This window comes from Acipenser ruthenus, chromosome 28 (assembly GCF_902713425.1).
Source record: "Acipenser ruthenus chromosome 28, fAciRut3.2 maternal haplotype, whole genome shotgun sequence".
Taxonomy (NCBI): Eukaryota; Metazoa; Chordata; class Actinopteri; order Acipenseriformes; family Acipenseridae; genus Acipenser; species Acipenser ruthenus.
The window spans coordinates 16,503,396-16,527,962 of NC_081216.1; the positions used below are offsets into that span (position 1 = coordinate 16,503,396).

The 24,567-nt window shown below is 38.6% G+C and overlaps 1 protein-coding gene across 4 annotated transcripts in view; it reads right to left on the reverse strand.

The window, feature by feature from the left end:
* LOC117435120 (carnitine O-palmitoyltransferase 1, liver isoform-like) overlaps positions 1-20,042 on the reverse strand; it is a 35,046-nt gene extending 15,004 nt beyond the window's left edge. The window contains exons 1-10 of one of the 4 annotated variants that reach the window (XM_059002948.1): positions 19,895-20,030; positions 13,544-13,635; positions 11,014-11,172; positions 9,660-9,802; positions 8,558-8,729; positions 7,771-7,872; positions 7,040-7,177; positions 6,587-6,664; positions 3,950-4,057; positions 1,364-1,451 (exon numbers count right to left, since the gene is read on the reverse strand). In XM_059002948.1, coding sequence (XP_058858931.1) covers positions 1,364-1,451; positions 3,950-4,057; positions 6,587-6,664; positions 7,040-7,177; positions 7,771-7,872; positions 8,558-8,729; positions 9,660-9,802; positions 11,014-11,154 — 970 coding nt within the window. In that variant the 5' untranslated portion in view covers positions 11,155-11,172; positions 13,544-13,635; positions 19,895-20,030. Of the gene's footprint in view, positions 1-357; positions 443-1,363; positions 1,452-3,949; positions 4,058-6,586; positions 6,665-7,039; positions 7,178-7,770; positions 7,873-8,557; positions 8,730-9,659; positions 9,803-10,954; positions 10,986-11,013; positions 11,173-13,543; positions 13,636-19,894 lie in introns of those variants that run through there. The other 3 variants (XM_059002949.1, XM_034058070.3, XM_034058073.3) reach the window with 3 other exon arrangements.
* Positions 20,043-24,567: the final 4,525 nt, after the last annotated feature.

Here is a 24,567-nt window from a genome sequence, read left to right on the forward strand (position 1 = left end):
CAGCCTTTTAATTAATTAACACAAAATTGGAAATTTGATGATTTTTCAAACATAAATCTAATAGGCCCAATACAAGTATGGGTTTGTAACTTTAAAACCACTGGTATTCCCTGTGGAGTCTATTGTTTGAAGACTGAGACAGGTGATTTTTTTCTCTGCATGGCGAGCCTAACAAATGAGTTAAAACACTGTAATTTTGTTTTTCATTTAACATTTAGCAATTTTTTTTATTTTTTTTTTTATTAAATGCAGTAAATTATTATTGCAATCATTTTATAAATGGCCAAGGTAATTAGGAAATCCATGCAGTTTTAACTAAAAGCTTCTGGTTAGGAGCTGGAGAGACTGGAACTATACCTGTCTCTACACCTGGAATGCGACTGGAGTTGAACATACGCTCATACTGGGAAGTGCACATTGGAATAGTATTTTGAATCATAAGCTGAAAAGCAAAAAGTCAAAGAGTCAAAAACCCAGATAACAAATAAGAACACAAAAGGCAAAGAGGCAAACTAAAGAGACAAAAAAACGGGATATGAAGGAGTCCACGAAGATGGAAAGTTAGCAAGCCGAGTAAACCTACAGACCACAGACAAAAGAAAATAAAACCGGAAATTTAAAAAGGAGGAGGTGCGGCGCCAGGGGTGGGGGGTTAGCTGCTGTGCAGGGATCGGCAGTGGGGTCTGAAACAGTCAGGCGCTCACCTGAAAGAATGTCACCAGCAATCCGCAAAGCAGCATTGTTTCATAATGGCAGGCGGTTTAGCAATTGCTTTTACAAAAATACTGCGAATTAAAAAGTGCGAGTTGGTTGTTGTGCTGGGTGCCGCTAACATAAACACGCCCTACCAGGGATATAAATAAAGTGCACCCATGCTATTTTATTATTTTACTTAATAATCAAATTACTGACAGCAATACAGTAGTGAAAGGCCCTTATACAGTACAGTACTACATGTACTGTCAACATGGCCTAACTGTGAAATAACCAAAATCATACAATGTGTAATGGAGCACAGTTCCAAGTTACAAATAAGGTTTCTTAAAATGGAGGTAAGGTATCCTGAATATACACTACATTAGGCCAGAACATCACGGGCAAGACTCCAATACCTTGTTTTGTAATATTTAAATTTGGTTATTCAGTGGACAAGACAATAACCTAACCTAAAGCCACACCTGCGTTTTAATATTCTAAATACATTACAACTAGATGTGGCACCATTTTTTTTATTGATAGTTTTTTGTATTAATATTTATGAAATAAGTGGGACGATGACGTGTGTGCTGGCAAGGTATGCGGGTGACATTGGACAGGGGTCTTGCTTTCCTCAACTCTTCAGCCACTGCTTCACCCCTCTTACCTGTCTCTTGGCCCGGGAGGCGGGAAGTATTAAACATACGCTCCCACTGGGATGAGCAGATGGGTACCGTGGATCCCATGACGAAAATCTGTTTCACACCGCAAACAATTCCCAAGCAAAATTGGAAAGTTGTATTTTAGAGGTGGGTACGGTGAAGAAAGAGAGAAAGAAATGTAAAATGCCGATTCCATTTGTTGAGGATGGCCCTGTTGCTATCAGCAGTGTCGTTCACTCAGATTGCCTTCGTTGTTACTGGCACCCTGCAGTGCAATATCATCCATAACCTCAAAACACTTCAGAAGAAACAACCACAATCATAAGACAAAACTTTATAAATAAACCTAGGCATTTATCAACCTATACCAAACCCATTTGAAAATGGATAAAATGACAGTAAGCTGTTTGGTTATAGTTTTGGAATATTAAAGAAATGCAAACCAATGCTTTTTTTTCTGCATATTCAAAACTGAAGTTAAAAATACTAACACCAAAGAACCAATGACATTGGTCGAAACTGTCATTTAAATTTGAGTTTCTTTTAGCATTTCTAAATGCAGCACTATTGAGTGTTTAATAGTTATGGATCGGAACCTTGTATTATTTTCAATGATTTAATACAAGTGTATCAATAAAAGGTCACACCTTTAACATCAGGAATAATAATAAGAATACAAAAAATAAGCTGTGTTTAACTGCGTCAAAGCTTCATGTCTTTTAGACGAGCCAGGAGCCGTTTCCAGTTTGAGTTTGGTTGACGGATCAGTTTTCAAGTGTGGAGTTCCTAACTTTGAGGTTATACTTTTATACTTCTCATTTTTAAACTCAAACTGGTCAACTTATTGTTTTTTTGCTTTGTTCACAAATTGCTAAAACATCACTGGAGCAATGCGTCAACACATCATCTTTATAACATGTACTTTTATTAACATTTACTTCCCAGGTTGTGGCCTTAAAAAGAGTAGAACTCGGGTTCCAGCAGCCTAAAGGAGTGCTTATGATCTTCAAATCCATTTTTTGCTCATGGAACAACATCCAGCAAGACTCCTAGTTGCTTTTACAGGTTCCAGGAACAAGGACTAACTGGGGAACGCTTGTTTGTCACAAGCGATTGTATAGTAGGGGGTACCAGAAAGAATTCAGAGCCCTCTTTTCCACTGTTCAACCGAGGCGCACCATGGCCGCTTCGGTGAAGCCTCGTTTTTCCACTGCTGAGCCCGAGCCTTGAACTTGACGTCACACGCAATGAACGTGTGGAGACACATGTAGATGATGCAGTATTAACCCTTTGCGGTCCATTGTCGGACCTGGTCCGACATTGCAATTATTCCTATCAGGTCCATTGTCGGACCCTGTCCGACATCATTATAAAAACGCAAAAAACGGGTTTCTAGTCGTTTTTTCAGCGGAAAAAGTCGAGAAAACCATTCAATGGCCGAGTGGGAGCGACAGGAGCCGAGACAAGCCGATAAAAAAAAAAAAAAAAAAAGGCGTATCTCATGAATAGGCATACATGCTCCTGGCATTACAATAGGGGCGGTCATAAGGAAACAAGCTATCTGATACTGCACCAGCGCACAGAGACTATCACGGACATTTGCAGAGCTTTTTTGAGATGTTATAGTAATAAAATAATGACTTGGATTGCATTATTGAGGAGTTTGGTGATAAAACGAGTGATCAGGAGATGATCGATCGGTATGTACGACTATTATTATTATTATTATTATTATTATTTATTTCTTAGCATATGTGAAACCTATAGCGAACAAAAGGGTGGGGCGGGGCTGGAGATGCCTTGTGAGTGCTTTGTTGATATGCAGGGCCTTTTAAACCCGTTTGACTGTGAAAAAAAAATACTTTTAAACAGCACGTCTAATATTAACTGCGCGTGTGAAAATAAATTAGACCTGGCGTGCCTGACGCGCATTTAATAAATGGACCGCAAAGGGTTAAGAGACTCTGTATTTGAGTTGAGAAAGCTGGATCCTGAGGTTATGGTTATGGATCATGTTGTTTGTCTTCCTCAAGTCTACTGTCTGACAAAGTAATGACAATAATCATTAATTCCGCCCCTGGCCCTGCTCAGCTCCGAGCCAGATTCAGATGTGAGGCCAGAGTTTCATGGTTTGGTACTCACTCAGCTCGACAAATAGCCAGTGGAAAACCACCCGTACCGTGAGGGCCTAGGGCCCTTTCGGCTCGAATGTGCCAGTGGAAAAGGGGTAAGAGGGCTCATGAAACAGTCACATTATAAGAATATTGATTCACTTCTTATATTTTATATATATATATATATATATATATATATATATATATATATATATATATATATATATATATATATATACACACACACACACACACACATACACACAAACATACATGCTTAGTCATTTTGTAGAGACTTGTGTTATGAAAGTTGATATCTGATTAAGAACAATACAATAATATGTACAAATATATATGCAAATGTATTTCTAAAATATATATTAATTAATGAGGGGGTATATTGGGGGGTTACAGCAGACCTAAGCCACTTCAAAGGGGTTCTGGTCAAAATAAATCATAATCCAGCTGTTCACTTACTGGTTTGATTTGCTCTCTGTCCAGCTTTCTTCTATACAGCAGGATGGCGTGGATTGTGTTTCCAGCTCTGGCTGACTGAATCTTTGTTGGATAGACGTACAGGTAGTCCTAGACCGACAACAACAACAAAAAAAAGTTTTTAAAACAAGTATGTCAGACCAAGATATATTACACACACACCAAGACTCTGAATGTATTCTTCCACTGGTTCCTTGAATTAATAATGTGAGGGAGGCAGTATAAGATTACTCAACAATAGAGTCTTGTTCAGGGAAATAAAGGAGACTGTCCTGAGGCTATACATAAAATGGTTCTGGGAAGTTGTGGAGAAGCTTTATAGGGCTGCTCGAATAAACCCCTATTATAAATATCTCCCAGGTGTTAGCATTATAGCTATAAACATATATTTTATATATATATATATACACACACACACCCCTCCCCCCATACTGTATGCACTCCATGTTCACCTTGCTGGCATTAACTTTTGTCTACACAGCAAATCCAATGCATTCCCTATGTGTAACACATAAGCATTTCCAATAGGAAATGATATCCTGCTTTACATGTACAGTACTACTGTATATGGATACATTTCTCAATTAACATGTAAACATCTTTATTAGAGTGGGCCTTATTGCAACATATAGTCAACAACAAAAACTGAGGATCCGATCAAGCTAATCTACACTGACTGGCCAAAACGTATTGTAGTGCATTGTGACAAGCAACAGATGGGCTACAGTGATCTTATTAACCTCCTACACTGCACAGGATATGCCTGTTTCCACTCAAATAACTTATTTTTTAATCTTCCCTTTTACAAGTGGCGCTCTCACAACATTTTCTTGGGTTTTATGGAAAAGGACACATATTGAAACAGAAAAATCACTGAGCTTATCATCCACCAGCAAGCCTATACATCACCTGTATGAAACAAATAACACAACCAGAGCTGTTCAAACGTGACAGAAAGGTCTGGAGTATGCTTTTCCTTGTGTAATGTGGGATTTCTTAATTTTAGCCAATACCTTATTTCTTACATCCACTGGAGGCAAAGAGTTGCAGAGGGACCGGTTAATGGTTACACTCTGTGTACCAGCTGTGCTGAGAATTTAGACGTGATTCTGTGAGCTCTATTGTAGTCACATGGGTACTTTAAATAAGGTACCGAGAACAAATTATCACGCTGAAGTTTTACTGAAAGCAAGCACATTAAATAAAGCACAGTATGTCCCAGCTTGTTGTCTAGGAGCCTAGAATGAACCGACCCAGAAACATCTCTTTGAAGTCGGTTCAATGGATTTGCTGGTGCAAACCAAACACATCAGTTCTGCCGCAGGCAGTCAGTTTCCTTCAATAGTTCTGCAAGAGCTTCGTCAAGCATGTAATGTATCAGCACTTTGTTAGTTAGAAATAATTTCAAGTTAATGCTTCAAATCGGATAAGTGGTTCTCTGGATATAGGTAATAATGCAAAAGGGTATTTGGCTGAGCTTGGCAGAAGTATCAGAAAGAAGAGCTAAAAAAAAAAAAGAAAGCAACTGAAAATAACTTAAGCTCAACAGGATTCTTAGTTAAAATTTAAAAAGAAACCTGTTAACTGTTTCTTTCAATTTCCACTTAGGCCTGAAGAGGAGACTTATGTAGTTTTGAAAGCTAGTGTTTTTATAGCATCGCTGTAGTTTTGAAAGAAGCGCATGTATCTGATACTAGGTTAAGTAAAGTTCTCAGTTTGCTGCTTTTCTGTAGTCTGTTACACTTGCACTTCCTGGCCCATTTCAACTCAGCAGTATCTTCTGGGTTAGACCCTGTCAGATTTACAGGAAGCAGCTGATTGGTTAATGACCGAAAAGGCGGCTTTGTAGGGTGGGAACACTATTACTGTCTCAGTAAAAATTACTATTAAATGCAAGTCTACCTAAAAGTAAGTCATGTAAACAGCTTTCCTAAGCCTAGTACAGATATCGGTTATCAAATGAAAATGCAGGTTTGCTATGAGCTTCATTCAAGTGCTTCTTCAAAACTGCACATGCAGTATTCACAATAACTAAGGATAGAAGCTAACTCAGGAAGCCGAGTCATCAGTGCAATGTACACAAAACTACAGTATACTGTTAATAGCTAGCACTGACACAGAACCTGGCACAACGACATGAACTAATCTTACAAGCTCATTAGCACACCTGCCAAGTCCAACATTGGCTATTAAAAAGAGCAATTTCCTGTTCTGGAGAAAGAAAACTGAATTTGTGCTACAAACCAGTCGAACCTAAACGACAAATGTGCCAACCTGGCCCAGCCTGGCCTCATCAAGTGCTGAAGTGCAATAAGGTGAAATATCCTGAACTGATTCCCTCTATAATTTACAACTCTCAGGCTCTTTAAAGAATGCTCTGGTGAGTACAATAAAGTTATGTATGATTGTTAATAAGAATTCAGCAATGCAATACTGTTTGTTTTGCATATTAACAATTGGTTAAGGTAAAACAGTCAGTGATGAGTTATGTTATCGTGTGGAATTGAGCAGGATTAGCGGCAATGCAGCTTTAGAGAATTTGTATAATATTTATAAATGGGTTGGTATTTTAATACAAAGAGTTTGTGCCATGTGACTTTCATGTTATAAATGACTTACCATTGCATAATAATTACTGTTGACCATGATTGGTCCGCGTCCTCTGAGATAGATATATTCTTCCCACCAATCGCTAACCTGGAAAACATGAATACAAAACAGTGATAAGTTGGATTTACAGCACTGTAATTCAAAAAAATCTGTACATCCCATGGTTCAAAAGCAAGCAAGAAGGAAATGATCTTCAAACCCAGGTAAAGGGGGGAGGACCGGTGATCTTTAACACTCCTTTGAGTTGAGTGCAATTACAAACGATGCATGGCTTTGTCACATGGCTTAACCCTACCGCATATTCATATACAAGATTTTGTCACACAAGAGTTTTGACATTCAATTCCAAGTCTCTCCCAGAGGTTTTACGAACAAAAGAACCTTTGCGATTAGAATGTGTTTTATTACACAAACGCTACACAACTCTATAGAACAACCGTAAGCAAAACAACATTAACTTACATAATTTGTTGCCCACCAAGACTTCAGTTTCAGATACCACTGCAGGCGGGGTCCCAGGTTCACTTCAAAGTCTTTAGCAAGAGCCTCCATTCTATTGTACTGCTCATCGTCCATTAGCGGGCGGGCTGACTCCAGGTACTACTCCAAACAAAATAAAAGAAGAAGTTTATCAAAATCACACACAAAGCAGGGGACAAATGTTTGGCTAATGCCTTCAGTGCATTCAGTTTAAAGAACGTTGGCTTAGGTGTCTATCAACCTATAACCCACCGGGATAAAAACTCATCTGTGACTTTACTGCACTGGGGAATCCCCCTCCGATTGCCTATCTGTGGTTACCCTGAGATTGCCCATAAAAAATTCTCAGTCAGGCAGTCCCCTTTGTGTCAGACTGTACATGAAGAACAAGCTGCCAATTTCAAACAATGGCACTGTGCAATTCAGAGTATACTGACCTGCCCTGCATAAAACCAGCCAGACTCTCAAAACAAGAACACTCTGAAAGCAGATGCAGTACAGCAAAAAATAAATGAGCTGTTTAAAAGGTCTGCCTTAAAATGGGAAGCACTCTATACAGCACTACTATATACTAAAGACTGGAAAATGCTGACAGTGGTTAAATGCTTACAAAACATTTTAAATGTTTAATACCATTAGCATGCCAAACCAAATAGTACAGTCTAACATTTAAGAATCATACACACACACACACACACACACACTTGACTCACTCGTTTCATAGTGTCTGCGACTGCAGGTACAGGAAGGCGTGGGAGTGACGTCTGGAAGCTGTACAACATTGGCTTGGGTCCAGAGAAAAGCTTCACCAATGCCTACAGAGGAAAAGCCATAAACAGCATGAACAGGGATTGCAATATATATGGAGGCAGCAGTATGTCTGCACGGCACACTTCAGTTTTAGATTTATATATTAAAATAACTTATCCAATTCTGAGAACAGTACAGCAGAATGTATGTTGTAAGTGATTTTAGACTGTTACATAAAAAGCAATCAGGATATGAGTCAAACAGTCCTAGCACTCTGTGAGCATTCATGGAGTAGTCTTTATATGTAACAAGTTCAATGTTTATATAAAAAAAAGGTGTTTAAACTTAAATTAAACAAACGATTGCAGAGAATGACTTCCCTTAGACCAAGCTGTGCATCTGCTTAAATGCAAGGTAATATCGGAACACTGTGATTTACCCAGACTTCCTGACATTGAATTTGAATGTTTGCAAGACAGATTCCAAATGAGATGCTGTAAAAAAAAATTGTATATTATATATATATACATATATATATATATATATATATATATATATATATATATATTATATTATATTATATTATATTATATATATATATATATATATATATATATATATATATTCACAGTACAGAAAACAGTAAAAATCATCTGTTGCTAGAGCTCACTATTTGATAATGGAATTGTACATTCCTGTGACGTGACCACGCAATTGAGCAAATAAAGTCCCTTCAGCTACAGCACTCACCATCCAGATTCGGGTTCTCTTGGGCACTTTGCCGTGTGCACTGAACATCCAGCCATGCCAGGAGAGCAGCATCTTCAGGGAGCTGCGCATGATGTAGATACCAGCCACCCACAGGCCGGTGCCGATGAGCACTCCTCCCACAATCTTCTGGCTCTCATCAGACAGGTACCTACTGCAGAGGACCAACAAGAGCAAGGCTGGAAATCAAGATCACAGCAAGCTAGACTCTCCTGACAGCAAAGAAGAAATGAATGCTTAACCACAGCTCTGAAGATACATTCAGTCTGAGAACAGAATGTTATGTACACAGACATTTTGCCATATTAGTACATAATTATAGGGATTATACAGTAACTGTCTTTAAATCATAATGCAATTGTAGAGTCATTATAGTGCACTGCATGTTCATTATTTAATAATCACTGCTCCTCGTATAGTTTGCATTTGTATCTCTTTAAAATGATAATTCACTTCATACAATACATGTAGTAATTACATGGTGACAGGTACTACTTTATAATGTAGGGGTATGAGGCATGTTTTTATGTCTTCGTGATTTTGGACTCCCAGGAGAAAAGTTAAGGGAGGGGTTGTACTCTTACAGATTGTTAATGTTGATCTGCGTCACCATCAATTTCAGTCAATAGGTGGCACTGTGGTTACTCCATGTTAGACAAGCGCTTTTTCTGTTAAATAAAGATTTATGATAGTTTTGTTTTGGCTGAATAGTTTGTTACAACTATGCCATTCGTCAAGGTGGAAAAACAGAGCACAAAGCACCTGTGGATTAATGTTCTTCTTTAATGCTAGCTCCTACAGAATCAAAATAATGTCCCATTTCTGATGAACCATAAAACCACCACCAATAGCAAGCTCTTGTACTGCCTTCTATGAACTCTGTCTTTTTGCAGCTTCTGTGTAAATAGGTGCAACACAGTAAGGACTGTGTTCTCAGAAGACAGTACGAGTCGAGGGCAGTGAAACCGAATGTGTTCTCAGAAGACAGTGAAATTGATTTTGGGAGTGATCTCTACAGGTGACAGCAGTTTCACTAACAGTTTATTATATATTAAACAGACTGAAACGCCTGCAAATTATTTACCTTATAGGGAGGTGTGCCCCGATTCTGGCTATCAACCCGAATGAAGGATCTGTTTTTGTGTATGCTGTTGTGGACATGAACCCCACCACAACTACCAGCAAGCTTGTAGGGCTTCCAGGAAACACACCGGTCATGACCCCATTCTACAAAGGGAAACAGGGTCAGCAAAGCGCTTTAAAAGGCCAAAACAGACCATTATTTTCAGATGAAATATGAAAGGCAATTTATACTTTTGAAAATTATAAAAGTGAGTAAATGTATTCAGCATTTTTTAATTTATAAAATAACCCTGTTAGTGTCATTTTCTGTTTCAGTCATCTTAATTATTATTATTGGTCATTTAGCACTGCAGACGCTTTTATCCAAAGTGACTTACAGAGACTTGCATCAACAACTGCTGCAGAGTCGCTTACAAAAGGACCTTGGTTTTACATCTCATCTGAAGGACGGAGCACAAGGAGGTTAAGTGACTTGCTCAGGGTCTCACACACAGGAAGTCAGCTGTTGAGCTGGGATTGAACCGTGAATCTGGTGTTAAGCCCTTTTCTTTAACCACTGGACCACCATTTAACCATTTATTTTAATTGTATTTATTGATATTAATAAGATTGATCTCTAGTGGAAAAAACACCAATAGGGTTGCTAATGAGTTTAAAAGCAGTGTTATTTAGATCCAGTGTTTTTTAGATGATACAACACTTAGTCTAGGAGAGGCATGCAGAGCGTCAGGATTTGGCAGCAGAGGAGCTAACTGCCCTGTCGGTTTGCAGTGCAGTGACAGGCTAGCCTAGTCTGCAGTAAATCAGTAAATTTCTTAAGTCATACACATACTGTCACACATATGGCCACCCTTTATGCTATGCTGTCTGCGCTCAGCCTCAGTGCAATAAAAAGCAATGCCTTGCTGTCTGTCCCACAGGAGATTTAAGCCAACATACCGTAATGACGAGAGCACCCAGATCGGGAATCTTTTTTTTTATAGATTCAGTTTGCACTGTACAAGAACAGCATTACTCTTCTTCCAATGTACCAGAACTATTAAAGCAACTCAGGGTCCCCATCCACATACCATGCAAACCACCCTTATAACACAGTCGTTCTACACTGTAATGTTGCTCTCGACCACACAGAGGCACCAGAGATTAGCCTGTTGCTTTAACAGCTGGCTTCACAGATCTTACACTGCCTTACCCAAGGTTGGATATTATGAAGTCCAAGATTAGTGCTAATTGGGGTCTGTGAAATCAGCTGTAGATGTAGTCCCTGTGCTAAGAAACGATTCTTGCACACAGTACCTTGAATCTGATGAACTTCTTCTTCCAAGAAGTTAAGAAGCGATTCTTGCACACAGTACCTTGAATCTGATGAACTTCTTCTTCCAGGAGTGCAGCCCGGAGAGGTAGATCTGTCGAAGCGCTTCATGGCTGAGCCGAAGGTCGATGCCGTCTGGTGTTACTGTGAACTGAAACGCTACGGCCTGGTGAGCCTCTGCCATACCTGTTTCCTGGATTCACTGAAAAAGAAAACACAGGCATGTTAACATTCAGACCCTGACCCAATGTTCTTCAATAGCAATTCATTTGGGGGTAGGGGATGGTCACCGTTGGTTTTCCTGATGCATGCAGAACTCTAAGACTGCACTGTATATGCGGGTTATGCCTTTTCAATCCACTGGATTCAACCAGGAAGGGGTCCAATTGCAACAGGGAATCCTAAGAATGATGTGAAAATGTGTCACATTTTTTACATTGGTCCTGTGGCTCATTTGGTTGAGACCAAGCAGAGAGATGAAAATAGGGCTCCACTGTTGGTTACTTACTTAATGCTGCAGTATTTAAGCAGGGGAAAGACTCACCATAGGAAACATTGGATTCAGGGAAGCATAGTGTTGTGTTGTCTCCTCCTAAGCACAGTGTATGACAAAGGAAAACTGTGTTTGTTTAAATAACCCAGAGTGGGCAGATGTTTGTGCTGTGTTTTTTTTGCTACAGTAAAAAGCGACACGCATTTTATTTTTTTTACTTCACATTTTATTATTGTTCTTGCCTCCTCATCTCTACATGCTTAATAAAAGTAACTTAGTTTCTGTATGATTTATTCAGTTTGCAATAGCCATCATAACATGTCTGGTCAACATACTGTACCAGAGTGGGTTTAGACCTGATGCTTTAGATCATTAAAATTAGACTCCAACATAGGCAGAGTGCCAGAATTGGCAGCACAAGAACAGACAGGTCCTTCTTGTGGCAATGATGTGCCAGTCTAGCTCAAAAGCCTGCATCAAACCAAGTGTAGGATATGGGGAAGATTACAAAAAGAAAAATAGGTCATGCAAAGAAAGAGCAAACTTATAAAACAGGAAACCAGCGGAGAAACACAAATAAAACACAGCGCTCCTTCACGATTTGATACATTCCTAAATTCGGCCAGGTTTACAAAACCTTACACTAATGTGCAGTTAAAAAGTGGTTCTTCCCTGACCTGCAATATCCATGCTATGTAATAAAAATGTAAATGAACGAATGAACACATGTCCCCTTAAACTGTATCCCCAGGGTGTTAAGTTTTAGGCTACCACAATTGGATAAGCAGTGAAAAATTGACATGCATAGTAGCCTATGTACTGTACAGCTGCCTCCACCATGCACTGCCACCCAGGCTAACAACATGACAGGCAACAACACCTCTACTGCTGCAGTGCAGGCTCAGCATTCATATTTCAATGCCAAACAGGCAAGATGCTCCAGGCAATATCTTAACAGACCCTTTCAGGATTATCCAGGCTTAAAAACCAATTCAATCATTCAGGCTTTCAAGGGAAAGTGATTCACTGCAATCACTTCTCCCAAAACTGCATTTTAATCCCTTACTGCCCAGTTTGAAATTCTAGTATACAATAGAGTATTTAGATACTGTAATTAGTATTCAATGTACCAGGGATTATCTTTTAGGGCCAATCCAATGTTTGTCGCTTTTTAGCACATAGGCTAATTACTTGTGACAATTATAAAAGCACTTATTTCACCGTCTGCTTAAAGAACAGGGGAATTTCAATCTGTGTTGCACCTCAACTAGGAGTGTAATGTTTCAGTACGCATTGATGAATTGTGATACTTTCTTTATACAACATAATGTATCACTATATGCATGTATCGTTGGTATTGTGATACAAGAGTAAAACCAAAACATATCTCATTGTAGTTCACCAAATGGTTCTTGAATGATGAATAAGTTGGTTTGAATACATACAGTCCCCATTTCATTTCATTTCTTTAATACAACAGTCTGTCTTTAAATAATCGTTTGATCTTATTATGCATCATACATGTAGCCAATCTGGACCATCGCATGTATCGTGATATATACGACCTGCATATTTCCATACGTATCGTGACAGTAGTGTATCATTACACCCCTAACAACTATAGCTTTATGTGTCAGCCCAAGTAGCTGTTAAGCCATATAATATATGGATTCCATGGCTTAAAAAAAAATACCAACAGCCTGTTGATTCAAAAAGGGTCATGTACACTACCGGTAAGACCTTTGCTTTATTGATCAGTCACAAATTAGATGATTCATCGGTTTGCTTTCAGTTATTCATAGTTAGGGTGGATCTGTCTGAATTCCAGTACACCCTGTGTATAGATATCACCCTGTGCATAGATCACCCAGTACTGTAGTGCACACTTCTAAAGTTCTAAAAAAATAAGAGACATACTAATACAAGACGGTTACAGTTATATGACACAACATACACTAAATGATACTGGGCTCCATTGTGAAGCATGTGCTGAGATACATTTTCTGAGAGTAATAAAATAATGCAACAATTCCGAGTGGAGTGCAGGATGCGCCCTATAGCCTGGAGGTCGCGGGCTCACCGTCTGGCCGGGCACCTGCGGGCTTGCTTGTCAGCTGCCCAGAGCTGCGTTGTCCTCCGACGCTGTAGCTCTGAGGTGGCTGCACGGTGACTCTGCAGTGTGAAAAAAAATAAATAAAATAATGCAACAGTATAGAACTACACTCGGCGCCGCCTAATCGGGATACTGATAATCGGGATTGCTGCTTCAATGGGATACAGCTCTGGGAATGTTATTATTGTCATTTAATTGGGATGTCACTTCGTTTAATTGGGATACAGTATTTTTAAATGATGAACGGAGATCGCTTTTTCAGAGCAAGACAGGTCGCATAGCACAGTGCAGCGAGTACATGATTACCAGCGACCCTAGGAATCAGTTTGCTACAGTATAACGCGGAAAAACACAGAGTTTCTATGCTGTCAGATATTATTTTGTTTTACATTTGGAGCAGGGCAAAAAGCATGCAAGGTTTATTTGGTTGTTTGATAACCAAATCAATACACTTACCATATATAATCATCAACACAGGCAATTTTGCTTTCAATTTTGAAAACATACTTGAACAATACAACTGCTTCTGGTACAGAGGTCAAGGTTGAACGTGGTGCACTGTCACTGTCACATTCATGCTGAAATGTAGTTTACTTCAGTATTCAGTGCGTTTACTACTCAGCAAGCTGTTTAAAGATGCTGACAACGATAAACAATCACCCCTAAAGATCGGGTTAATGAGTTTGGCAATACCCATCCGGTGACAAAGACTAACTCAATATAAACTGTTAGGAATACATTTTTTTATTATTATTATTATTATTACACAGACGTATTTGTAATGTTTAAAGTAAAATGGTACCTGTGTTTATATTATTGATTGATTGATGGCACTCTGGTGAGCTTGTAACTTCTTTCAAATTTGAAAGTGTACCAATAAATACTTCCTGTGTTAACTGTTATTCAACAGTACTGCGTGGATGACGACTCAATTTTTTTTTTTGCAGGAACAGATTTTATTTATTTTTTGTATCTGAGAATTGAATTTTTTTTGTGGAAAACTAGGATCCCTGGTTATGCTGTGACTTGCGTAAATTGCGTAAACAACGTTGAACTCTTGAAGAAGGAGTCTTCTGTGGTTTCTCAGGCCGCTGTTGCAAAGAAAGTTGGTGTGTCAACATCGCAGGTGTCTCGCCTTTTGCTAAGATGTGATTTCATTCTTTTTAATTTCTTGTAAAAATACATTTTGTTTAGGAATAAAAAAAAAAAACATTGACTCGTACTTTACATTATGTATTTAACATTTAATCATAATGTGATGTGATTTCATTCTCAAGTACAAACATATTTTGTGAGGGTGGAGGTAAAATGACAGGTCAGGGTACAAAATAACACTGCTTTAAATACTGTATAAATATTATCACAACTCATTCAGCACTATGCAAAAACACTACTATAAATAATTAAATGTTGAAATGCATCATGCAAATATTATTTAGGGGCACTCCCTAAACTGCTCTTCTTGGACTGCACTAGCACATGTCATTTTGAGTGGTTATTTGTCCTATGACCTGATTAGATCATAATCATAAGTGTTTACATTAGTTGATCAAAGTTCTTTTTTTTACTTTACTGAATGTTTTACCGCTATAGTAGGGAGCAATGAACATTGTGCTGTATGTATTCTACTTCCAATGAGAATACCTGTAAAATTACATTATGGGGACACTGGGACTGAACCACATTATGACCTTTTCCATACTGTAAAGGGTCACTTTGTATTTTCCTAGCCGGGCAAAGTTTTCCACAGCAGATTGTATTTGTATTTCCAGCTTATATTTTTATCTAGTGCCAACTGAGTGAGCCTGCAGGCTGCCAATCGGCACGAAGCAATGCATCTCTTCCTCTATGACGCCTTTCCTTTTATTCCCAATTTGCAAAAGAACTGTCAAAGACAGTATCCACAGGGCTGGTCAGTTGCTTAACCAGAAAGGCATCTCCTTACTTTTTTTTCAGTCATTCATAACAAATGGATCATTCCAACTCAAGCCTTCCCACATAAACTGCACGCGATTGAAAAAATGTTACCAGGACAGGCGTGGTGTGCCTGCTAAAGAAGAGCTGGGTAACACAGTGTTTGAAGAGCTGGGTAACACAGTGTTTGAAGAGCTGGGTAACACAGTGTTTGAAGAGCTGGGTAACACAGTGTTTGAAGAGCTGGGTAACACAGTGTTTGAAGAGCTGGGTAACACAGTGTTTGAAGAGCTGGGTAACATGCCCATTTGGATGATCTTTTACCTAATTGTTCTCCATGTGGGAGATAACCTAGACAAATAACATTAATTGGTAAGCGTGTTTCAAGAGCTTTGCAAATGTTAATTGATGTAAGAGGTTAAATAACACTCGTTGGTCCAACAAGTTTTAACCAGTCATTACAATCCAATATTACTGCATTTGCCATATGATGCAATTGTTGAAATGTATTTTTGTTTACGACTGTAAGTTGCCCTGGATAAGGGCATCTGCTAAGAAATAAATAATAATTGTAAAAGATCAACTGCAAATGTTATACCCACATTAGATTCTCCTGGAACTTTGGCCCTGTCCACACAATGCCTTTAAACCATCTTAAAAGTGCTAAATATGGGGCTCCCGAGTGGCGCATCCAGTAAAAGCACTCGCTAGAGTGCAGGATGCGCTCTATAGCCTGGACGTCGCGAGTTCGAGTCCAGGCTATTCCACAGCCGACCGTGGATGGGAGCTTCCAGGGGGCGGCGCTCAATTGGCCGAGCGTCGCCCGGGGGGAGGGAGGGTTAGGTCGGCCAGGGTGTCCTCGGCTCATCGTGCACCTGCGACCCCTGTAGTCTGGCCGGGCGCCTGCGGGCTTGCCTGTAAGCTGCCCAGAGCTGCGTTGTCCTCCGACGCTGTAGCTCTGAGGCGGCTGCACGGTGAGTTCGCCATGTGTAAAGAAGCGGGCGGCTGACGGCACACGCTTCGGAGGACAGCGTGTGTTCATCTTCGCCCCTCTCGAGTCACCGCAGGGGTGGTAGCGGTGAGCTGAGCATAAAAAAATCATTGGGCATTTCAAATTGGGGAGAAAATAATAAAAAACTAATTGGCAACGACTAAATTTAAAAAAATAAATAAATAAATAAATAAATAAATAAAAGTGCTAAATACGGTTAGCATCCACACTACGCAGCGTTTAATACCGGCCTTAAGACCACCTCAGGACGTAGTTTCGAATCTGGTTCTAAATTAGATTGCATCAGGTAGTGTGGTTTGTCAGAAAACAAACCACACAAAAATGCTTTCTGATGTCTTGGCGCGTGGACATTACAAATACAGTACTCAGAATAGTTGAGCACGAATACACTGCTGTACCATATACAATTTCTGAGGCTTGTAAAATGGTGGATAGTGGAGTGATGTGATCAGATGCTGAAATCAAGGCACATTGATATCTGGAGCGATGAAATTCAGTCAAGGAGAACTTCAGTTCAAAATGAAGCACACATTATGATAAAATGCACCTTGTGTTTTTAAGAAACAAAGCCATTATGTTCATGCTAAGAAGCACCATGTCTTCCATGGGCACAGGCTCCATATTTGCCAGGTTTTAAGCATAAAATACAGTGCATAGTGGGATAATGTCATATTAAGTCCCACAGTGCATTGTGCTGCTACTGTAGTATGTGAATATTTATCATATGCAATACATTGGGTCTTGTACATTTTTTTACTTCTGCAACTTTCCAATGGACTTCTCATTTTGTCTTGTTCGTCGTAAATTGTTTTTTATTTTTAGAGAAACTGATTGTCTGTTTCCAGTTTGTTTGCAAAAGATGTATAATTAATGGTTTGCACAAAAATAATGTACAATTAATGGTAAATGTACCTCTGTTTGACAATAGGAAAATGCATCACATCACAATTGACTGCACTTGTACCAAAATCTCACAGCGTACCACTTTCTAACATTATACAGGTCAAGTTTTGGTACGCGTACCACATTGTGATGATGTACCACTTTAAAACACTACACCAGGCTATTTTAATAGTGTTTGCACGGATTAAGCCAGACTAAACATGAAACAGTACTTAGTGTGGACGCTTTGAGCTGGATTAATTAAAACATTTCTGAGTATGGTTCTGGAGATCGGTTATGTAGTGTGGTCAGGGCTTTGTCTTGCTGCTAACCTTGGAAGTGTTACAAAATTATAACTGTATATTTACTGGTAGTAGATATTAAAGTATGTCACTGTACTAACCAAGTCAACAACAAAATAATTTTAAAAGACGTTTATGCATTCAATATTGTAATCAGGTTTGTGAAACGGTTAAAAGTTTTAAAGTAATTTAAAAGCAAAGCTATTCACACAGGAGAACTCTGCTTTGAATTTACTTCAAATGTCATAAGGGTTAAACTGCAAGTGTATGCATACTACCCGCAAGGACGTGACCATGGTAACCGAAGAACAGTAATTGCACTTGTTTCTAAAAACAGCAAGGTGCCGGTCGGTAAAGTATAAGAGCTGATAAAAAAAAAAAAAACAGCAGTCGGTGGCCTGTTTTAACAACCACAAAAAAGCTTGTTTTAAACGGAACATAATTTTCTTTTTCTTTTTTAAGTTCCAAAACTTTAGTATTATTTCTTTCGACGTGTGCAAAACAAAACAAAAAAACAGAAAGCTAAACGTGTCTCTGCTTGCAAAATACAGTAGCACTGTTATGATTCCAAATATAGTAGTAAGTCACCGCTAACTTCTGAAATTATTTGTGACATTTCAAGGACACATGCTTTGCCAACCACTTGACTTTCATGCTGTTGTATATCTAAACACCCCTGCCCCTCCCCCACGCCGCCACTAAATCACATGACTGTGCTTCTAGAATCTAGGTAAAAGGTCATTGCGCTGCGGAATGGAAATGCGCAGCCAAGAGCCGTCTTCCCTTCCTCCAGAGAAAGGAAAGCCAACGTACCAGCCAAGTTAATTACTATACACACGCCTATGCAACTCATATTTATCTGAAGACAATAAAGAAACTTGTGAGACAGGTGTTTAAAAATATCTGGACGCTTTATACTGTACAGAGCTCTGTATACAGTAAACAGAAAGACCCGGGATACCTGTATAGCTCGTTGGCAATGAATAATAAATACAAACAACAACCTTGCTTTTTATGATTAACGTAACGCTCGATCTGTTGCAAACGCATCAAAGATTTGTACTTTTGTTTCCTTATTTAATCACAATGCACTGAGGTCAAAACCTACGGCGTTATTATTGCAATGATATACGGACACGCCATGCCAATCGATTCGGGCCCTAACTGGTTCCCAAAGCCTATACTGGGGGTGACTCAGTGAGTTTCTGTCTTCTCGCCAAGCTTTGCTTTAATTCTTCTGCTTGCCTACTTAAATAAAAACATTTTGGAATACACTGCAGTAATCTCCCAACTCGCTATACTCACATTATTATTACCAAAACTACTAAGCATGGAACCAGAACAGATGAATTGCATTATGTGAATGGCGAGCATTTGACAAGTGCACAGTGGCTTCTACATAGCAACGAACGGCATGTATATGTCACTTGTCACAAGCTCACCTAGGAAAGAGCTGTTGTGCAATTCATAAAGAATTCATCAAACGTCTGATTGAAATTGTGTAGGCACTTTCTGCGAAGGAAACAGTAAGTATAATTTTAAGTGCATTCAGTATGTAATTCACATACAAGGTATGTAAGCCAAGCACATGACACTGTACACCGACCCTGTGAGTTTAAAAAAAAAAAAAAAAAAACGCATGATAGCAAGTGACCTCTTGGAGAAAAAAAAAACCTCTGTACTCCGTGACCCATCACATATGTGACAAAAACCAGATCAATCACCCGGCATAATCGTAGATAGTGTTCTTTCTTCTTGCATATGCCGATATTATATTATGATTTTTCCACGTCATAAATTTATAACCAGGATTTTTTTTTTTTTTTGACTGACCACAAAAATTTGACAGCACGCCCACAAGCATGTTCCTTGTGTGTCAAGTCAATTGACAATACTCCCTTCAAACTACGAATAAGAAACAACGATAAAAAATAAAGTTTATTTTATCTATTTTTTAATTCAGTTTCAAGCTATTGCAGCTGTTTACATGACAGCGACAAACTACACACCTTGTAAACTACCGGTGCACAAGACGCTGACCTACCTCGCTGACCTACCCCGCTCAAAAGCGTAGCTCGGATATCAAAAAAATATATATTTCTGTGCTTATATTTCACATGAACGTAACCATACCGATAAGCAGCCGTTCTCATGTTCAAATATCACTTTAAAATACATCAATTAGATAGAAACAGCTGGTCACCTTACCTGAGTGGTACTATACAATACTGTGTTTCTTAATAGGTCAATTTTGATGCGCGTTTTTTGTTACGGTTTTTCAGTGCCTGTGATCTTCCTTACTATTCAAACAACGTTCGCGTGCAATGAGAGTGAATAAATACGCAATGTAAAATACCGGCCTCCCAAAGACCAGCCCCCTACAACACGTCATAAATGAACTCGCTCACCTCCCTACAGTACCAGGGGAGGGACTAGGGGAGGGGCGGTGGCTAATGCTGGAAGAGCTGCTCGGATCATTTTAACTGTGCTGATCCACGAGGTCAAACGACCTTGGACCCCTTCTAATCAAGCAAGTATTGTTGCTAGGCTATTATGTTCTAACGAGACAGTCGTTTGATACAACGAAATGGTTCCAAGAAGATCCACTTTCATTTATGCAACTGTGTACTGATAAGAAATGTAGTCCCTGGAAAGGGGAATTTGAAACAACAGCGAAAAAAAAACACAATCAGTATCATGAAAAAGGAGAACACCATGACCTACATTCACTGAATGCACATGTAAAAGGTGGGCATGAAGATAGAAGCTGCTTTCATACAAAAATCATCATAATTTAGGGGAGTATGGAGCAGGAGTTGGACAGTTTGAGTTGTGCCAGCCGGCAGTCCTAACTGGGGCTGACAGAGTCCCAACTGTAATTTTGATTTCAAATCGCTTTCAAGCGGCCGAGGAAAAGGCATTAGAAGGCCCTTTAAACTTTTAAATTCAAGCCTAATTTTGCCTTGTTTTGCCAATGTGTATGTTATCTTTTCTAACTCCTGTTCCGTTAGGATTACAAGCATGTAACACACATCAAATGAAAGGCCATAAAATGATCTTTCTTGCTAAACAAACACACTGACAAACACACAATTATTGATATATATTATAAAAACTACCCCCCAAACAAAAACACGTAATAAAAAAAAAATCATTTATTTTGTTACCTCAAGGACAAAATTACACTGCAAAATGAATTTTTTATTGCTTTTGACCATTAGTGCCAAATTTGGTATGAAACAGACAAACAATAACAAAGTTATAGCCTTGACACATATTTTTGTTTTTTTTTATTGTTTCAAAACAAAAACAACAATTTATGAAAAAATAAACAGAACTAGGAACAACTGATCCGGGCATATGTGATATCACTGGAAAGCCCAAAGCCTCTGCTTTTTTATAGTTAGGGCCTCTATTTTTCGGGTTTTATTAATTGTATTTTTCGGTGCTTATTTTTAAATCCCGCTAGCAAGCCTCCATCCTGATTGTAATCTCGTTTTAAATCTCCAGTAGAAATGTAGGAATGTGCAGTCACTCAGTAGTTGGGGCGGGTTTAAAGTATTCAGAACGAGCGATGATAAAAACAGGTCAGGAAGGCGGGACATTGCCCAGCAGCAATGGGAAATGTATTTATTATTTTTGTAGTAGGTTTTATTTTTTTGAATGGGAAAAGGGTAAAGTCAATGTGAATAGATTGACCATTTCCAGTTTTTCCAGCGTATTGGCAATCCACGAATTTAATTTTTTTGTATCTTTTGTAGCCACCAAATAATAGTCAAGAAACCAATAGGGATCTGACACGTCACATGACTCAAGCCTGACTGAGTTGTGCTTTGCTGTAGTTTCACTTTAGAACGTCTGATACGGACATGTAAAACGTCATCTGAAACTAAAACTGCCCTTTCCAGGAAGCCTTGAACCATGCAAGTAGCTGTTATGGTTCTTGTGTGTGAAGATCTTTTGGTTCTTTGCTTGTATTCAAATCTTTAATTCCAGCTTGGCCATTGGTATTGCAGCACAGGAAGTGATTATGTACCAGGAAGTAGCAGACACTTGTTCTAAAGTATTGCTTTTAACATATCTATGAGTATATGTATAAAATACAAACACTAAACAGAGCAAAAAAGTGGGACCCGTGATAATGTTTCAGAGATAACAAGAGGTAAACAAAAATGTCTGGCACTCCTGTAAATTGCCAGTAATGTAATTCTGAGCTGAAAGAGAATGTTTGCTGTTTGTGCTAATTATGTCTCCTCGTAATTATGCTAATCCACTCCCCTGAGAACATTAGCTTATAATTTAATTACAAACGCAGGTGCAATCTTAGCTAAACTCATTTTCTTCGTGGTATTGAAATAATTGATGTACAGTGGAGAAAGTTGTAGGTTTGAAAAGCCTGTTTGTTTGTTTTTTCAAACAACAAGCTGCTCAGCCCTTATAGTAAAAACGTTATTTTGTCAGCAGGTTTGAGTTGGAATAAATGACAGCACTCTGAATGACTGCACATGTTATTTTCACTGTCAGCCTTTGTTGTTAATGAGTGTTTGTCCTAATATAGAACTAATTACCGCAGTAGTGTAAGAGTGAAGTAGTCAAAAAGGGGTACCCTTTCTTTCATTTTGTGTTACCTATCCATCTTTTACATGAAAGGGGTTACAAAATTAAAAAGGAAATCTTTGACTTCAACACAGCTGGTAGCTCACGTGTATATTATGAAATCAATTAATTAGTCACTAACTAGGGTAAAGTTTAAAAATACTTTACTGTGAAACAAACATACCTTAGGTATGTATGGATTTTCAGTTAGTCATTACTAGGATCTAAAGGAAATGCAGATATATATCGTATATACAGGACTTGCTTCTGGCTATACACCGCTATTTCCCACAAATTCAGCCTTAGTCTAATGCCACAGGACATTATTTATAGTACAGTAGTATCACATTCAAAGTGGCGCACTGGAACCTTTATTAAGCAGTCAGTTTTTTTGACTTAAGCAGTCACACATTTTAAGTCTGTTTATTCACTTTTGTTCTTGTTGAAATGTTAAAAATATATATGTATTTTTTAAATTTAATGTAATGAGGAACAGCATATTTTTTAAATACCTCCAAACTTCATATCTTTGGAAATGTAAAGGAAACAAATGTAATTTGAAAATAAATGAACTAATACAAGTTTATATTTAAAGAACACGTTTCATAATATATCCCATGTGTACTACTATTACTATTTTGGTTAAATAAATTAGGATGATCAGTTAGAATAAAATAATGCATAGTAACTATACCGTTGAAAATATATAAGTCTGGTGTCATTTTATTTTGACCTTACCAAGATGGCTAGCTATGACAACTGGAGTGGCGGAAGTAGAACAGGAAGCTTCCGGACACGTTGCTAGGACTATATAAAGAAGGATAGGACAGTCAATCCCGTGATGCAGTTCGGTACTCAGGTACAGGCGCCATTTGTGGAGCCCACTCAGTACTAAATAAATTGCGGCTATGCTGTGTTGCAGCGCCAGGATATACCGGTATTTTTTTTTAATAACAATACAAAATATCGTTAATGTAAAGTGACTGACTGTTATTTATGCGAATTAATGCTTAATTATGTCAAGAAACATTTTGCCAGGCAAGCGCGAACACGTTAAAAGCATTGCGAGGGCGATGTTAAAGTGCTCGACGGACTCCAGAAATGGCGCCGCTGTTTACTAACTCCGCCCGCTTGTGACATCATTTTCCTGTCCTTTTCGTATAAGTCCTAGACACGTTGTTGCATCAGATTGAAATATCCGTGAATTTCAGTTCCGGCGTAACTTCCGGTGAATGCTACTTCCGCATCTCAATGTCGGAACCGGCTTTTTTTTCAAGATAAAAGTCCCTCCATCCTTTCACTCATATAATTGTTGGAAGAGACAGTAAAAGCAGCAGCAAGAAGCTACAGTAATAAATTGCTTGTCATTCATTATTAATTTAATTATTAATACTATTAATAATCACCAAGGTCTAGCTACTTTATACCAGGTAATTATTTAAAAAAAACTTGTATTATTAATAATATTATTATTGTTTTTGCATATACTGTATGAATTACTGTAACCTATCAATGCAAAAACAAGACGATAAATGATCATTTATTAGGCTTAATATATATTAACAGAGACCAAGACTTTCACTTCAACACCAGGTAATTTATTATTTATTAATTGATTGTTTTGCATTTTTTTATTGTCTAATGCCAAAGAACATCAAATTAAAACAACACAAATTAAGGTTTAATACTTACAGTGTCATCTCCAAGAATACCTCTTTTGCTGCCTTCTTGGTTGTACCGTTTTTCACCTCAGCCCACTCCAAAGGATCAGATTACTGGTGCTGACCCTCTCACAACCACACGTGGACTGAGGCCAGGTTTACTGCTCTGCAAACCTGTTGTTGCTGGTTTGGTCTCTTGTGCAGCAAACAGTTGTTGGTAAACTGCACACCACATGAGCTGTGCAAGGAGAGGCATGCCACAGTCATCACTGAGATGTACACCATCAGTGACGGGGAAGTGTTGGGATATTGAGAGGTATCGGACCTTCATTCGGGCTGCACAGCGATGGCATTCCTGACGCAACAGATCTTGAAGGCCAAGGTCAACGGTAAGCCGGGTCAGAAAATCTACCACCTACCAACAAAGATCTTAAACAGGATTACAATAACATAACTCAGTTACAATAGTTAATTATTTTTTTAAGTAAAATAATTACATTTAACCCCCTTTTACTGACTTAATTTTTTCAGGAATGACTGAAATACACAACCTACCAGCCAAAATGTCATATTTTCAGTGCCCGGGCACTACTAAAACCCCAGCAACAATAGCAGTGATGTAAA